This window comes from Capronia epimyces (assembly GCF_000585565.1).
Source record: "Capronia epimyces CBS 606.96 chromosome Unknown aczIQ-supercont1.8, whole genome shotgun sequence".
Classification (NCBI taxonomy): Eukaryota; Fungi; Ascomycota; class Eurotiomycetes; order Chaetothyriales; family Herpotrichiellaceae; genus Capronia; species Capronia epimyces.
This window is the reverse complement of record NW_006912911.1, coordinates 697243-715010: the sequence shown is the minus strand read 5'-3', so window position 1 is coordinate 715010 and position 17768 is coordinate 697243. Positions and strand designations below refer to the sequence as shown.

General features: G+C 53.2%; 6 protein-coding genes across 6 annotated transcripts; 4 read left to right on the top strand and 2 right to left on the bottom strand.

Annotated features, from left to right (window-relative positions):
- Nucleotides 1-250: 250 nt before the first annotated feature.
- Nucleotides 251-1336, bottom strand: A1O3_08666 (uncharacterized protein; the record flags this gene model as incomplete). The annotated part of the gene is made up of 3 exons (XM_007738763.1): nucleotides 251-835; nucleotides 983-1060; nucleotides 1154-1336. The coding sequence occupies 3 exons, from the start codon at nucleotides 1334-1336 to the stop codon at nucleotides 251-253; spliced, it is 846 nt and encodes a 281-aa protein (XP_007736953.1).
- Nucleotides 1337-2197: 861 nt separating this feature from the next.
- On the top strand, nucleotides 2198-4378 carry A1O3_08665 (uncharacterized protein; the record flags this gene model as incomplete). Its single annotated transcript, XM_007738762.1, has 5 exons — nucleotides 2198-2270; nucleotides 2396-2472; nucleotides 2594-2916; nucleotides 3055-3389; nucleotides 3477-4378. 5 exons carry the CDS (start codon nucleotides 2198-2200, stop codon nucleotides 4376-4378), a joined length of 1710 nt encoding a protein of 569 aa, XP_007736952.1.
- A 1339-nt stretch (nucleotides 4379-5717) lies between these two features.
- On the top strand, nucleotides 5718-7710 carry A1O3_08664 (uncharacterized protein; the record flags this gene model as incomplete). The annotated part of the gene is made up of 2 exons (XM_007738761.1): nucleotides 5718-6103; nucleotides 6156-7710. 2 exons carry the CDS (start codon nucleotides 5718-5720, stop codon nucleotides 7708-7710), a joined length of 1941 nt encoding a protein of 646 aa, XP_007736951.1.
- A 928-nt stretch (nucleotides 7711-8638) lies between these two features.
- A1O3_08663 (uncharacterized protein) lies at nucleotides 8639-10059 on the top strand (the record flags this gene model as incomplete). Its single annotated transcript, XM_007738760.1, has 2 exons — nucleotides 8639-8756; nucleotides 8813-10059. The coding sequence occupies 2 exons, from the start codon at nucleotides 8639-8641 to the stop codon at nucleotides 10057-10059; spliced, it is 1365 nt and encodes a 454-aa protein (XP_007736950.1).
- Nucleotides 10060-11247: 1188 nt separating this feature from the next.
- A1O3_08662 (uncharacterized protein) lies at nucleotides 11248-11893 on the bottom strand (the record flags this gene model as incomplete). The annotated part of the gene is made up of 2 exons (XM_007738759.1): nucleotides 11248-11837; nucleotides 11887-11893. The coding sequence occupies 2 exons, from the start codon at nucleotides 11891-11893 to the stop codon at nucleotides 11248-11250; spliced, it is 597 nt and encodes a 198-aa protein (XP_007736949.1).
- Nucleotides 11894-13578: 1685 nt separating this feature from the next.
- A1O3_08661 (uncharacterized protein) lies at nucleotides 13579-17286 on the top strand (the record flags this gene model as incomplete). Its single annotated transcript, XM_007738758.1, has 1 exon — nucleotides 13579-17286. The coding sequence occupies one exon, from the start codon at nucleotides 13579-13581 to the stop codon at nucleotides 17284-17286; it is 3708 nt and encodes a 1235-aa protein (XP_007736948.1).
- Nucleotides 17287-17768: the final 482 nt, after the last annotated feature.

Below are 17768 nucleotides of genomic sequence, written 5' to 3'. Positions count from 1 at the left end.
CATTCTCTCTTCTTTCTTTCCTCAATTCATCAAAAATATAAGACACTACACTCCATATCCTGCCCTGTCAAAGGTTGAACTATTCCATGTTCTCTATCAAAGGGTCGCAGGGAGAGCGCATGCTACATAGTATAATCTGCCTAAACCACCTTCTGGTTAAAAGAGCAAGGTTGGGATTGCCTAAGTTTGACATGCCTTTGGCTCTGGAGGAGTAGGTTCCAGGCGCGGCCTGGAGCTACAACGACGAGCTCTACTCGAATACCATCTTGTTTTGGATACTGCCAACGCGACTGATGCTGACCTCGACCACACTTCCATCCTTCAAGAGCCCATTCGGCGTGAAAAGCCCGACGCCAGAAGGCGTGCCCGTCATGATGATGGTGCCTTTTCGAAGAGTGGTTCCACGGCTGAGGTGAGCGATGATCTGCTTGACCGTCCAGATCATGTCGGCGGTGGACGTCTGTTGTCGGAGTTCGCCATCCACACGCGTGACCAGGTCCAGGGTCTGAGGGTCAGCAATCAGAGTCTTGGACACAATGCACGGTCCGACGGGAGCGAAGCCGTCGAAGGATTTGCCATAGCAGAATTGTCCTCCGGAAAAGGGGGGCAATTGGAACTTTCTTGCCGACACATCGTTCCCCGCCGCGTACCCGAGCACGTAGTCCAGCGCTTCTGCTTCGGGGATGTTCTTGCCGTCTTTGCCGATGATCACACAGAGCTCGCCCTCGTAGTCGAGTTGAGACTGTATGTCTAGAAAGACGGTGACGTCGTCTAACGGGCTGTTCAGCGCGTCTGCCGGCTTGGTGAATACCACAGGGTGTTCGGCGATGGTCAGCTACGAGAGGAGAGGAATTAGCAAGCTGAAGCTGATGCTGAGCGATGAAGCTGAACGGAAAAAGATCTTGGTTGAATCTGAGAAATGGAGAGAAAAAAAGAAGAAGAGAAGACAAATAGAAGAAAAAGAAGAGAAACCTGTACGTACGTTCGCTTCGTTGGCATGTTGTCTATAGTTCAAGCCGATACACATGAAAATCGGGGTGGATTCTAGCGGACAAAGAATCTAGCGAGAGCGAGCATCAGTCATCTTCAGTCATTGCGAGAGACTCTCCTCGGATGTGCTGTCTCCAAGCTTAAACACGATCCGAGCACTCACCTTGGTCACTGTGGCCTGTTGATGGGTCCTTGTCATGGCACCGAAAGGGTCACCATCGAGCGTGTCGACCTTGGTGCCAATCATCTCACTTGCAGGTCTTTCTTCCACCACGTCCCCATACCTGACTGCACCATTCTCGTCGACAAAGCGGATGAGCCGGCTCCAAGAAAAAGACGACGACATTTTCGGCGTAGAGTCTTGAGCTTCACAACAGGTTCCAGGTTCCAGGCAAAAACAAGACACAGAAGCAGAGGCTGAGGCTGAGGATAAGGCCGAGGTTAGTTGGTGAGACTTTGGAAAGCCACTGTATGTATCAACATATGGTCATGAGTTAACCCAATTCTGACATCTGACAGCATCTCGCATTCTCTTTAGAACATGTCGGCAAACACGAGCAGCACTTCTCATCAAGTGTACCGAGTACGGAGTACGGCAACCCGGCCGAAGCAAGACCGCCACCGGGCGCCTGAGACGATCCGATCCTGATAATCTGCACGGATGCCGTACTGTACCTCCTGGCCGACTGGGGCCGTACCTGGGTACCCACCTAGCCGGCTTCAGCGGGACCGGAGAAATACGTCCAAGACGGCATTCCGAACTCGATAGGGTCACGTTGGCACCAGTTCACAGCTCATCCACGCTCGCACTCAGCATTCGACCGCAACCGTTTAAAATGCATGTCGAAACGAGGGTTTCCTCTGCCTCCAAGGCCAAGGAAACGAAATCGTTCGATGATTGTGCCACCGAAGTCCGACATGGGGGTACGTTGGAACTAATCCTATCCTTTTTCTTTGCACGTTCCATGTAAAATCTTGGGACAATCGACAAGCAACCAGTTCAGTTGCTACATTGCATCTCAAGGAAACTGAAACTCATCAGACTAACATACAAAATGTCGCATATTAGTCCATTGCCAAACAAGATGCCCGCGTTCTGGTCGTGGGGGCTGGCCCCGTTGGGCTTCTGACCGCCCTGACGTTGGCCCATCACGGAGTGGCATGCACTCTGATCGAGCGGAACTTCGACACAACCAGGTGGCCGAAGATGGATATCACCAACGTCCGGTCCATGGAGCTCTTACGTATCCTGGGTCTGGCGGATGGTCTGCGGGAGCAAGGTTTGTCACAAGGCCATGTCGGCAAAATCCCATCCCATACATCCAATACATACGTACATACCGGCTATGGGTATGGATGCTCGAGAAGCAACAACCAATACTAACCAATATTGTGTGTGACGCAGGTGTGCCCCAAAACTTCTCCTTCGACGTCCTCTTTAGCACAGGACTCGGCGAGAAAGGAGAAAAGATCGCCACTTGGGTAATGTTCATGTTCCTAACCAATCCAATCCAAACCATCGTCCCTTGGCCTTTGCCTTTGCCCTTGCCCTTGCCCTCAATTTGGAGTTCAAAGACTGATCCTCGTCCTTGTGGCATACCAGGACCTTCCTTCTCCTGACATTTGGCGCGAGCGAATCAAACGCCAAAATGATGGATCGATGCCTCGAGAACCATATCAGCGCTGCTCGCAGGTCGTGTTCGAAGCCTGGCTCAAACCTATCTGCGAGAAGAATCCCCTCATCCAGACCCTCTTCGGCTATAAGTTCGAAGAACTCATCGAACAGGCAGACTCCGTCACCTGCGTGGTCACTGATTTGGAGCGAGATCAGAAGCTCACCTTCGAAACCGAATACGTGATCGCGTGTGATGGTGCCGGAAGTCGAGTGAGGCGGTCAGCAGGCTTGAAGATTACTGGCGGTCCTGTGTATGTTGTGTTGCTGTCCAGTTGCTTGTTCTGCTTCTCCTTCTCTTCTCCTTCTAGACCTTAGACAGTTCTTTCTTCCTTTCTCCTCTTGAATGGTGCAATCTGCATACATACTAACCATCTTCCATCCCTTCAAAGACCAATGGCCATGTATTTGGTGCATTTCAAATCCCGAGATCTGGACAGACTACAGTCGCAGGGTCAGTTCTGGCACATTTTCTTTACTGGTGGCGGCGCCATCATCTCTCAGGACGAGGATGAGATTTGGACCGTTCACCTGCCCATCTCGCTGGACGAGGATGTCGACAAAATTGACCCGTACGAGGTGGTTTACAAACTGTTGGGGTCGAATGCAGGACGATTCCCCATTCAGATAGATGAGATCCTCGTCAAAAGCGTATGGAGACCAAATCTGGTCGTGGCAGATCAATATAGATCGGCCAAAGGCCGTGTCTTTCTCGCCGGCGATTCAGGTAAGCCTTAGCCCTTTGCCTGGGGCACCTAGCTCCGGCTCCAGCTCCACCATCTCGAGGTGTGGGCTCTTCTGACCAGGGTGACAGCGCACCAGAACATTCCCACCGGTGGATACGGCATGAACATGGGAGTTGGTGATGCATTCGACATTGGGTGGAAACTTGCTGCCGTATTGAAGGGCTACGGCGGGCCCTACCTTCTCGACTCGTACGGGGTGGAAAGGCGACCTGTAGCACTGCGCAACGTCGAGCGGTCCGGGCAACATCAAGCGGTCCACTGGGAATACTGCAACTGGGTCAGCAAGGCAGGCACAGATGTGGTCCTCTCCAACACCGCCGAAGGGCGAGCCCTGAAGGAAAAAATCAAGCAATACGTGCTCGAACGCGATGGTGAGAACAAAGACCATGGAATTGAGCTGGGCTACAGACACCGTGGCTCGCCAGTCATTCTCACCAACCCAGCCGAGTCCGAACCTCGATGGTCTGTTCGAGACTATATTCCCTCCACGTGGCCCGGAAGTCGCGCTCCTCACGTCTTTCTAGAAGACGGCGAGACGAGCATCTTTGATCTGTTCGGAGATGAATTCTCCATTGTGGACTTTACCTCGACTGGATCTCTTTCCAGGCAATTCGGAGCCATGGCGAAGAAGCTCAACGTCCCCCTGAGAGTGATCCATCTACCGCAAGAGTCGCATGTTGCTAAAGTGTGGGAACGACATGCGGTCTTGGTCCGACCTGACGGATTCGTTGCTTGGAGGTGTGGAGATGGTTTCAATGGTGACAGTGACAGCCTGGAAGATGCGGACGTTTGCCACATACTGCTGGTCGCAGTAGGTCAACGGCCGGCGTCACAGCAGGCAACCTCGGGAACCCAAGACTCTCAGAAGTATGGGTATGAGAAACTGGGCTCGGTGCCGTTCACAACGACCGTTGGCAATGTTGAGCAAGATGCTGGGAAGGTTGAGAAGCTGGCAGCATTTCAACAATGAGAATGAGGTCCAGACTGGTAGAAGCCATGCATGTTTGGACTTAAGGCCGCGCCCATTAATCCCGGCCAGCTTTCAGGACGGAGGTTCGGAAGCTGCTCGAGTCAGGACAGGTGTTGGAGGGTTGTTGGTTCGTGGTTTGTGGAGGTCAAGCCGTCTGATCATCGATTGACTGCTGCCTCTGTTAAGGGTGGAGGGATACTTTGCAGGCCGAGCCTTGACAATCCGGAATGTCTATCGCCATCTTGATGTTAGGAGCAGTGGTACTTCTCATCGTCGTCCCCAAACCTGGAGGAGGGCGGAGGATAGCTACCTAGTATGTAGGCCGGCCTTGGGCGTGCAAGTGAGTTGTGAGTTGCAGTGGCTGTGAATTTGAGCCTGTCTCTGCGCGCGGGGCCCAAGGCTCAGGCTTAAGCCTCGGTCCGTCCCTGGGCGCCAAGACTGCGGTGAAGTTACATCTGCTAATTACATGTAGTAGATGTATGTACTCCGTAGTAGTAGTAGTAGTAGTAGTAGTAGTAGTAGTAGTAGTAGTAGTAGTAGTAGTAGTAGTAGTAGTAGCAGTACAGATACCTACTACCAAGTAGTATTATAGACCTGGCACCAACCTGGTAATAGTGGTCTTACTCCCCGTGTCTGTCTGTGGGCACAACTCGATCAACATGGCGGGCGTTTCAGACGGAGCCGAGTTCTTCGCCCTCGCATCTCGCATCTGTCAGTGACTGGTCGCAGCAGTACGGAATATAGAGCACTCCGTACAGGACGAAAATCTTGATCTCCACAATCCTCTACCATCTCACCGCCTGGGCTTCGCCAAAGACTGGAATCCACGCAAAGAGAGAGGGGGAGAGGGCAGGCACCATATCAGATCAAGAGAAGCTTGTTGGAGCCATACATCCTTTTCACCTTGGTGCAACCGTGGGTTTCTTCTGACTCCCACGCCTGCAGCGGGAGAGGAATGCTGCCTTGCATTAGCGGACAAGACAACACCCCTGTCAAGTTGGCCGCTAGAAGCCTGGCCGCTCCTGCGGGGGTGACACTCTGCTGGCTCTCTGTCGGTTCTCTATCGGTTCTCTGCTAGCCCAACAGCCCTCTAGTGACTTGCTACAGTATAAGCGACAAAACTGTGCACCACGACCAGACTGCAAGAACCCCGCAAGGCAGACAGACCATGGTGCCTCGAATAGCCTGGCGAAGGCTTAGGAGACTTAGGGGCCTGAGCCTACATACTTCAGCCTCTTGTCCACCTTCAGGTTGGAATACGACCCCTTGAGAGTTGCTTCCGCTTCCTCGTCATCGTCCACACAGCCAGATGGTCGACAGAAGTTGTGTCAACTATGCAATGGGGCCCAAAGAATCCAACCATGTCCATTGGAAAGCTCCGACTTTGATGCTGTTTCCCACAGCAGTAGGAATTGGCCTTGCTTTAGGACAGCACTTTTTCTACCAGCACCTTGATGGAAGAGCTACCGACGGCTCCGACACCAAATTCTCGCAAGCCCTCAACACCGGTATAGGCACCGCGTTTGCGTTTCTGGTTAGGTCTTTCTTGGTCCTAGCCATGGGTACCGCCTACGCCCAGCTGTTTTGGCAACGACTACGCCACAAACAGGTCAAATTCACCGAGATTGACTCACTCTTCGCCATCTTGACAAGTCTGATGGACCTGTTGCGCTGGAGAATCTGGATCCACCATCCCTTACTGGCCATTGTCGCTCTGTTGGCATGGTAAGATGACAGGTTTGCCGGCCGATGATCCAAACTGCTAATACGAAAGCAGGATGCTGCCCTTGACAGCTGTCGTGGCGCCTACCGCGCTGACTACGCATTGGTCGGAAAACTCTCGAGAAACATTCAAACTGGCAAATGTCCCCACTCCGGACTTCAATCGCAGCTCGTATGCCATATTCGGCACCGACTACACCAGTGAATATCTCACTTGGAGGGGCTCCCAGTATACGCTGGACAGGCTCACGCTCGCAACTGCTACTGGAGGTGAAATACTATCTGCACCCGCCCCTGCGGTCAACTCATCCTACACCATCGATTTCTATGGCCCGTCGCTACAGTGCCAGCCTCCACCCACCGCATTCAACCAAAGTTTTCAGACACTCATCGGGGATTTGGAACAGGGAAAACTGCTTTACGAACGGATCCTCTACCTCGCTTGGCGTCCTAATGTCACCGACAACTTGCTATGGTTGGAAACAATGCTTGAATCGGGTTTCAATCAAGGTGGCGGAAATCTGATCGGGCCCGGTGATCAGCTGGCCACCGTGTACTTCGCCTTCAATCGCGCATATACCCTCTCACTGGTCGAATGCACCTTGATGAATACATCGTATGTGGTAGACATCACGAATTCAGATGGTTTCCAGACCCAACAGGTTCGCCATTCAAAGCCTCTGGGTGCCATCACGACGATCGTCGGGTACCAGTACTCCGCCGATGATGCATTGCGGAAGCTCATGGCTTACGAATCCATACTCGCATCCTTCTTCGGTGTCCTTCAAGGAAGCATCATTCATCCTGAAACTACTGATACAAACGTTTGGTCCACTGATACCACCCAGGTCATGTCAACGACGCTCGGATTAACCGACGAACTTTATTCCATTCTCACAGACTCAGACTCAATGACCGACTTTGTAACGCCAGCGGAGCCTGACGTGTCAGCCAGTGGCAAGTCATTTGCTCGGTCGGTAGAAGAATTGTTCCAAAACATCACATTGAGCTTGATGGCATTCGATCGGTACAGGACCAACTTCACAGACCTAGAGCATCGGCACCCTCTGACAAACGTCACGATATTATCGCCATACATTGTGTACAAATATGCCCCGCGAAATCTCATCATAGCCTATACCAGTGCAGTGGGTGTGGCGGTCCTGAGCGTCGCCGTCGGCTGTCTTGTTTTGTTCACTTCCGGAAAGTCATACGGCAACAATTTCACCACCGTCATGAGAACCACCAACAACCCCCAGGTTGCAGCCCTGATCACGCATGATGATAAGGATGGTCGAGATCCGCTTTCAGAGCATCTTGCGCAGGCGAAATTTGATTTGCACCATGAGAGCACCGTGCCTGGAGAACTAACGCCGAACTCAACGCCCTTGAGCGCGGAATCCGTGACCTCTGAGCAAATTCCACTAGTCCGGGCAAAGTCGCTTCCAGCGCGTGGATCAGTGACTATCACCTCGACAGGCGCAACACCTTTGCCTTTCGATCAGCTAGCGGTAGAGAAGAGCCAATCCGATGAGGGAGATCCAGCGGCTCGGGAAGAATGTAACACTGACCTTGGCGGGGAGCGTCCGTTACACCGTACGACCTGGTAAGGCCGCATTAGCCGTTGCTAGGTTGTGCTAGAGCAAGAAGCATACATGATTGGGGAGGCACTGCAGAGCCGCACTTGACCTTTGCAGCCGGGGTTGGGGACATCCAATGCATGTTTCGAACACTGACCACACGTCAAACCTTCGATCCGGGCCGCTCCAATCAACCCTGCAATTGAGCATAAGGCGTGCACTCGAATGAGCCTCGGTTATGATGAGGTTACAGTAACAAGGGGAGCAAGCATGCCCCCCAGCTCGGGGAACTATTTCTGCACAGGGTTCTCGTGCATCCCGCACCACACGCTGCACGGAGTATCCGTACATGGAAAATGGTCGACCATCAGTGATCTGCAAATGCGGGCGGGATGAGGCGGTCCAGACGCCTTCGCTAATGATTAGTCTCGAACCGAATGTGCTGGCTGAAGGCCAGGCATTGTCTAGCCTATTACAGAACATGGGGTTGGGGGTGATTTCAGAAATCTACCAATTGCATCCCTTATCGCAACCGGTGTTGGTCAATTCCTGCTAGCGAGAAGGGGGCCGAATTCACGATTGGCATCTTCGCCTTCCCTGTGGTATGTGTCCCAAATGAACCCAATGCCACTCACGTACATTAAGCGCAGGAACTGATGTTCCTTTCCTGGACACCTAGCCTCGATTGGTACACAGCCCCGTTCACAGACAGCACACTACGCTGCGATGCCCAAACAGTTGGACGCGACATGCACAACGTCGAAAAGCGTGCTTTGGTCCAAATTCTCTCTTGATGCGATCCTTTTGCGGACTGGTCTCAATGTTCTCGCCGCAATCTCCTCAAGGGTACAGGCGAAGAACATGCTCGGAGGATTTATCCAAGTCGTTCCCGGGAAAGTTAAAGTCAAGCCATGCCCTTTAACATTGCTCTGGTGAGCGTGGGCGGCCTTTCGACACTATGGCCACATATACCAACCTCTCGCTCGTCAACTATACACCGTACACTTGGAGTGAGATCGGACTATCAGGCACATATGGCGTGCCGGAGTGGGATTTTCCAAAAACTTTAGAGTCAGGTAAGCGACTCGGGTGGCCCTCATAAGCAATCGGACGTCAACTCACAGTTAGTCAGGCCAAACATACGATGCTCAGATCATCATTGACGAGACGACCATGACCTCTCCAAGCCAGACGCAAGCACAGTGGCCGTTTACATGGATTGACAACACTCACCCGGTGGCCAACCTCAAGATTTCCGTGTCTGGAAACAGCGACGATGGATACACGTCGGTGATCAAGGCCGAGCTCGATGCTTTCGGCATCTCGAACAACGCCAAAGGGTCGACGATCGAGATTCCGCTCCAGAATGAACAATGGTCTCCCTTCATCCTCGTCGGCGACCAGAACTCGCTGGCCGGCAACCATCCGCCGACGAACTGGATGGCACAGAACCTGCCGTACATCGGGTGCCTGACGCTCCAGGACTTGGTGCTTCCCGGGTCCCACGACGCCGGCATGTCGACCATCAAGTACCCGGCGGGCGGGGACTCGGACAACACGCAGACGCAGAGTCTCGACATCTATGGCCAGCTGCAGGCCGGGGTGCGGTACTTCGACATCCGGCCGACCATCTCGCACGGGGCCTACTACACGGGTCACTACACGGGAGATCTGGGGGCGAACGGGCAGGAGATGTCGGCGATCGTGGCCGACATCAACCAGTTCACGAGCGAAGGGAACAACGAGCTGATCATCCTAGAGTTGAGCCACAGCAGCGACACGGACGACAAGTATCAGGCCTTCGACGATGGCCAGTACAACGACCTCCTGTTTGAACTGTGGAACAACACCCAGCACCTGTATACGGGCCACAAGTCCGACGTGCTCACCACCGTTCCTCTCACGGATTTCATCAGCAAGGGTCCCGCCGTGGTCGTCATCTGCGACGAGCGCAACAGCTCCTGGCTCCAGAACCACCGGTTCCAAGGCCGCGGCTTCTATTCCAGCGACCAAGTGCCCATCTACAACAGCTACTCGGACACGACGGACCTCGACACCATGCGCAAAGACCAGTACACCAAACTGGTCGCCCAGGCCAAATCCCCGGACCGCGCCGACCAACTGTTCCTGCTCTCGTGGACCGGCACCCAGAACATCATCGACGTCATCGGCCTGGGGAGCTCCATCCAGGGCCTGGCCAGCCTGTTCAACGGCCACCTGGCCCAGGTCGGCTCCAACGTCCCCTATACCGGGCCGATCTCGTGGGCCGAGAAGGTGAAGCCGCCCAATATCATCTTGATCGACTACGTCTCCACCGACCGTTTCTTGACATCGATTACCGTGGGTCTGACTCGCTTCTATAATTCAAAGTGTTCCTGAGTGATGTGGCATTTACTGTCTAGTCTAGTTGTTGACTGGCCGTCGAATATAGCGCTTGGAAACCCGTAGCGACAGTGCCAGTGTCAGTGATGATCTTAGGACTATACTATACGATACTTTACCAGCCATCTAATTTCTAATGCTGTCACAATAATTGCATACATGTAGGTATCCGGTATTGAATACTGCATATTGAGAAATGATGGTAGGATAGTACATTGTCAAAACAGGCAGATGTAAGGTGTTACCAGTGACGAGTTGGTGGTAGGGAAATGTTCTGTATAATAGTCCCTGATAGGTAAGGTGAAGAAAGTGATTGACTGGCTTCATGGTGTCATGTCCATGTCGTCCCTGATGAGGAGACCAAGAATATATCCTGTTCTATTGCACTGTGGGACATGCTTGTCCTCATTACTTCTACTCATGTGAGCATGCCGGTCCTCGTTACTTCTACTCATGTGAGCATTGCGAGGACGTGGACCTGGACGTGGTCGTGGACGCGGTCACCATACAAACGAGCCTCTCGAATTGCATGGAGGCCTTTGGACGGTACGATATGTTTCGTTCGCCCACAGTCACTGTTTGTCCCATTCGATGCCATCCAGGCCGCGCAATCGGGATTCGATGCATCGTCTTGTAGTAAGCCAATGGTAGAGAGCAGAGACGTAAATGCTGGCCTCCGACGTCTCAAGTTGAGGAAGAGCCTCAGCTTCAGTGCTGATATCTGCTTGTCTTGGTTGCTGTCGATCAAATATGGCTTGGCAGGTGCTTGGGTAGAACCAGCATAGCGTCAAGTCAACTCTCGGAGGGTATGCTTGCCTCTTCACCCTCATGCTCTAGAAACATCTTGAGGTTGGGCACAACAGCATCCTTGTCTCGCCAGAGGATCGATCGGGATTCGCATCACAGCATGGCAAAGTAGCAAGAGCATCATCATGGACAGATCATCTGTTGATGGTATCATCCCCATGAAGCGGGGCTTCTCAATACCAAGCTGGCGTACAGCCTCGGCCTTGGCCCTCAGAGTAAGAGCATCGTGCAGATGTTCTGGCATGCTCCGCGAATTTTTCGTCTAATGGGCAATGTGACCGACCGACCGACCGATCTACCAGTACGAGTTTTGGGCAAAAACCCTCTTCGGGGCGAGATTGGTCTCGCCTGATACAACGGATGGGTGGACTAAGCGGTTCATTTCGCTGTGGTGCTTTTCAAGTCCGACCTTGTTTCCAAAGTCTGAGCGATAAACCCTCTGAGAGCGGCCAGCCTCTCGCTCGCCGAGGGTACAGTTGACTTGATTCCAGAATTCCCGTTGGCCCCATCGGTCACGGATTTCGAGGTAGCCAGTTGGGCCATGTTCTTGGCGAAGCGATCTCTTTCGCCCTTGTCGAGCTTTTCCCGCCTTTTCATGGCTCCGGGTCGAGACTTCATGCTCTTGCGCTTTATGATGTTGACCTGGTCCTGTGGTTTGTCTCCGGCTGCCAGTCCAGTGCTGTAGCTGGCACCGGCGTCGTCGGTGCTGGGAAGCGCATCGACCAACGAATCCAGAGTGGTGATCAGCTTTTTATTTGGCCGTCTTCGCTTGGGCTTCTTCGCGGACGACTTGGTGACTCGGTCAATAAGCAAGGCATGCTTGATGCGGCGTTTATCCTTCTTGGAGGACGGGAAGAGAGAACCGCCATCGGCCGAGGCAGTATCGGAAGATTTCTTGAGGATGGATTTGGGAGGTTGCGCAGAACGGGACGGGGGTCCACGAAGAGGTGCCTGTTGAGGATCAAGGCCTAGTCAGCAAACAGGACCATGACAGATCACATCGAGCAAAGAGTTAACTTGCCATGGCTCCGACAATATATCAGGGTTTCAAGGTCCTGGCCCTGGGGTGTGCAGTGCTGACGGGCACGTTTGTCGGCAAACTTGAGTGGTGCAATAAATAAATCGGCAGTGGCACTAAACGGACGGGTTTATCGATAAGCAGGGTAATCATAGTCTAATCTTATCTGATACACCCAACCCTGACCTCATCTAATCTAATCTGTCAGCTGTCCTGCGGCGCTTTTACTCGACCGTTACTCGACCGTTACTCGACCGTTGCAGCCTCTCCCGGATGCCCCAACTGGCACGGGCACTGGCACTGTACCCATCTCCACCTGCGGTAACTTTCTGGGCACTTCACTGTTGATCCTCCTAATAACCATATTCCAGATTCATCTCGATTCATCCTCTATTGTCGCTGCCGGTATCGAGTATTGATGAGGTGTACCTAATTGGAGGACGTCACCCGATTTTTTCAACGTGGACTGGTCAACCTTTGCGGAGACGAAGAGCATGAAGGCCTCACGCGCAGATTTGTACTCGGGGTAGATCCGAAGTTTGCGGACATAGCCCCAACAAGTCCTTCCGACATCCGCAGCTTGCACACAGGCCTCGTGCTAGAGGTTGTATCGTCCGAGAAGAGCAAAGACCTGCAAAAATTCACCCTAGGTTATTTCACCCAAGGCCATATCACTACGATAGGCCGTGCAGCCGCCAACTCCCAATAACCGAGTGATCACGTCGTATAATTTCGCCAGAATAGATGTAAAGGGCTGCCGATCAGTTATGCTACATCGAATCACCGCGGGAATGCCATGGCACTACATTCGCGACAGCCGTCAAAACATATTAGGTATGATATCCGTCTATACCACGTCCTATGTGCACAGGGTCCGGAAGATGCTAGCTAGCGAGCTGATGCTAGACTGGACTGCCTTACTACACAGTAGCGTGACAGCTCCTCAATTTAGGCCGAGGAGGGAGTATCAGATTCCAGGCGAGGGGAGGATGTAATGGCTTTGCGGCACGGGGTATATACTTGCAGCATGAGACCGGATTCTAGCACGCTGGACTGGATCCGAGATCGTACCATCTCGCAGCGAGCGGGATTTTGTGGGCGCAATCAGTGCATATGTGCGGAGTACTACCTAGTAGCAACGGTGTATCTGCATCTGGCATCTGGCATCTGGCATCAGGCTCGCTTGGCTCAGGGGTGGACACCACATGTTTACCAGGTCGGGGACACTATCAGCGGCCACTAGGCCGTATCGGGGTATGATCCTCAGTACGACATGTTGTAGCTCGACCCTGGTTCTGCGAGTTGTGGGTTTGGGGCCATCAAATCTCCCGTCTAGGGCTACCATCTCGGCTCTGGCCATGTTGATTGGTCACACTCTGCCCGTGGTGAGCTCGCCTCTTACAGTAGGGTGATAGAAGCAACAGAGAGCCTCGACATCGCCATTGATCACGACGGCGACGGCGACGCCTTGACATCTTAGGCTCGTCGGGTGCCCAAATACGACAGACCTCGACATTATTATTGTCGTGTTTATATGCCGTCGAGAGGCCCAGGTAGGGTAGCTCTTGATAGACGGTTTGGTCCTCATCCTGCGTTCGAGTTGCGGTATTGAGGGTTGTTGGTGTTGGCACCTCAGGCGGTGCCGTCCACTCGTTATATCTCGGTTTTCTCTTTTCGATCCCTAAGCCAAAATGTTGTTCAAGTTTTCTGCTGCTCTTCTGGCCGTCCTGGTTGCGACTGCAGCTTCGGCGTCAACGACAGAAGATGAGACGGTGACGGTCAAGAGTACTCGGACGGTTATAGTCTGTCCATGGAAAACACTGCCACCTTCTTGCCCTGACCAAGGTGTCTCGGCTGGCACCTTCCTCTCCATTCCCACCGGTAGTCGTTCTGCAAGCGACGCTGGCAGCTGGGAGGACTGGGATCCGACTACTCTGATCGCAGCTGCAGCTGCAGCTGGCTCCTCAACCATACACTCCCTGTCTGGTCCCGGTTGGATAGACTGGGACGTCTCCAGCTCGACCTCAACCTCGACCTCGACCTCGACAGGGTCAGTCGGTCCCGTTTCGATCACGACCGGCTCGTCGGTAGGGTCGACCACTTCTCAACCCTCTGGCTCGACGGCATCCACCCAGACCTCGTCGACAAGCTCCTCACAGTCGGTGTCTATCTCCTCGATCAGCTCCTTGAGCACTAGTACCTCCAGCAGTTCTACGACCACAACTACTGCGATCTCAAGTCTAGCGGTCGTTTCACCAGACCCTGCACCCACCGCGGTGGCTGGAGACGACAGCTTCTACGTGGTACTAAACCAGGTTAATCCACAAGGAAGACACAAGCGATCGACCACCTACATCGGCTTCTCCGGCATCGATGCCATCGCGGTGACGGACGAGACTCTAGCCTGGCCCTTGAAGCTCGATTCGCTCAGCCACATCCTCCAGTTCAGTGGAAAGGCCGGGTACGTGGGCTTCGACAGTCTATTTGCTACTGAGCCAGTTCGACGAGTCAGCGACGACCAGAAATATGCCCCGAGCGTATCTCTGGGCTGGTATATCGACGCTGTCACCGGCGCCCTAAGTTTTGGGACCGCCCAGTTTTGCATCCTGAGTAACAGTCAAATCTTTGCGTACTGGGACCGGAAGCTTCCGAATGGCTGCGATGCTGTGACGTTGACTCAATACTCATTGCCGCCTCTCGCAAGCGGCGAGAGCGACACGATTGACGGCAGCTTCCAGATCGAGGTGGAGGGACTTGGGGCAACGTACTACGTCGGCTTCTGCGGCAGTTTCAAGTACGAGCCCCGGATCTGCAATGTTCCCACGCTCTACTTTGCCTGGACCATGAACGGAGGCCAGATCACCACGAACAACGGCACCGGGGGATGGCTGGTGGCGCCGACGGATTCCAACTTAGTCATCACCGCTCTGCCGTTGTTGGTGTACACCAGCCTTATATTGGACCCAGTCTATAACCGGTGGATCGTGGATGAAGATGGATATCTGCAGATGCCGGCCGTGGGATCCAGTCCTGCCGCCAGCTTCAGCGGCCGTGCAGGCGGGATTGTGAACTACCAATTCAACGGAGCAGACAGCTCCATCAAGTTGAGAGTGAGGAAACGGTCTTCGTCTTCCACCACGACAACCACAGCCACAACAAGTTCCAGCATTCTATCAACCACGTCGGGCACTCTGGCGACGACCACGACCACTAGAACACCCGACACAACCACCACGACCACATCATCATCAACGTTCAGCACAGCTTCAATGATACCGATATCGGAGTCGACGACCACGGCAGCCACAGCCACAGCCACATTGACAAGTTTGACGGAGACGACAGACATGACCACAGGTACAACCACAACCACGAGCTTGACGTTGTCCACCAGCTCATTGGTTTTCTATGGGAATACAACATCTACATCTACATCCACTACCTCTACCTCTGCAACTAGCTCTGCCACTACCCCCACGACCACGGCAGCTCTAACCACAGCCACATCGATAGGTTTGACATTGAGCATAGGTATAGGCATTGGTACAACCACAACCACAAGCTTGACGTTGTCCACCACTCTGCCCACTACTACGAGCACCACCACTACTGCTGCTATCTACACTTCCACGACCAGTGCAAGTAGTACATTAAGTACCACTACCGCCGTAGCAACTACTACCACGTCGACTCATCGCATCAAAGCCGCAGAGAGCGACTTCACCTTGACAGTCACCGACGTGCAATCGGCGACATCTCCCGGACTGCCTCCTGCCACGGAAACCACTCGGGACCCGACTTGCCACCCAGGGGCGGGCAGTGCACTGTGCAGCACAGAGGTGACAGGCTCGGGACTGTACCAGGCCGATTACACGGTGTACTGCTCGGAATACTGGACCGGCGATCTCTCGACAGACCCAGTGAACTCGGCAAACTTCCTGTCTCAAGCTCAAGGCTGGCACGCGGACAGCTTCGACCAGTGCCTCGAGATGTGTGACAATGCGGCCGACTGCGTGGCCATGACTTTCTCGTCTAACAGTGTCTGCACGTCGGCGAACTGCAGACTATTGAGGGACGTTCAGGACCGATACACCGAAGCTGCTCTCAACGACTACAGCAGCTGGGACAGTGCTGCGATTGGGAACGCCGTGTTGGGGACTAATCCTGAAACAACGTCAACGTCAACGTCAACGTCGACATCCAGCACGACTTCATTGATATCGGAGTCGACGACGACAGCCACTGCCACTACCACCACAGCCACTACCACCACAGCAACTACAACCACTTCACCGACCAGCGTAGGTAGTACATCAAGTACTACTACGACCCCTACGGCCACGACGACCACTGTCACTACTGCCACTACCACCGTAGCCACCTCTACTGCTACTAGTTCTACTACCTCCACCACCACTACCACCACCGCCGTAACCACCTCTACTACTACTACTTCTCCTCCCACCACCACCACCACCACCACCACCACCACCACCACCACCACCACTTCTACTACCCCTACCGTATCAAGCACTACTACATCAAGTACAACCACCACTACTTCTACTCCTACCGCATCAAGTACTACTACCACTACTACCATTGCCACTACTACCGCAAGTAGTACATTAAATACATCAACTACCACTACAACCACTTCTGCTACCACTACTACTACATCAACTACCACTTCCACCACTCTCACTACCACCACCACTACATCAACTACTACCACTTCTACTACTACCACCACTACATCAACTACCACTTCCACTACTACCACTTCCACCACTACCACTCCCACTACCACCACCACTGCCACCACTACTACCACTGCCACCACTACCACTTCCACCACTACCGCTCCCACTACCACCACCACTACCACTACTACTACCACTTCTACTACTACCACTACCAGTTCCACGCCCTGCGACACTGGCGGCGCCCAACCGACATTCTCGCTCGTCACCCTCAACAGTACCACCTATTCCGACGGCACCGCGGTCACGCTCGAGCCCGTCGGACCAGCAAGCGACCCATACGACTACGTCATCTTCGACTCTTCAACATCGTCCGGCACAGTCTTCACCTTCGACAACCAAGGCCAGTTCGTCGAGCTCAGCACCGGATACATAGCGGCGGCGCTCACTTCCACCGCCAACAACGACGCCGTATTCGAGTTCGCGCCTGAAACCACCATCAGCGATCTAGGATTGACCATCATGTCTTGCTCCTTGGTGTGTCCGGCCAATGGAGGCACTCGGCCCATCTTGTCGTGTAGCGTGGACGGATATACGCTGCTGTGGACCGAGCCTGGGTTCCCGAACTTGTCGATTGGGAACTACTATCCTTCTGATGCGGTACCGATCACGCTGGAAGCTTTGATTGAGAGTTAGAGTGGTGGCGGTGATAGTAGTGAGAGTAGTATTTCTACCACCACATCGACTCCATTCCATCCTCGGAGACAACCATAAGCACAAGCAAGCACAACATCTAAGCCAGTATTGTCTTTTCTCCTGCTACCTACTGCTGGTTCTGGTTCTGGTTCTGGTTCTGGTTCTGATTCTCTATAGCTAGCTTATAGTCTTTATTCGGATCCGGTTTTCTCTACTTCTATATCGTCCATGAGAGGCGCGTACGGCTCTGTCGCGAGTTACTTGTATGATAATTATATAATATCTATCTTCTACTGCTTCTACTGCTTCTACTGCTTCTACTGCTTCTACTGCTTCTACTGCTTCTACTGCTTCTACTGCTTCTACTGCTTCTACTTACTTTAATTACTTTACTCGCGTTCTTCTTTACTCGCGTTCTTCTTTACTCGCGTTCTTCTTTACTCGCGTTCTTCTTTACTCGCGTTCTTCTTTACTCGCGTTCT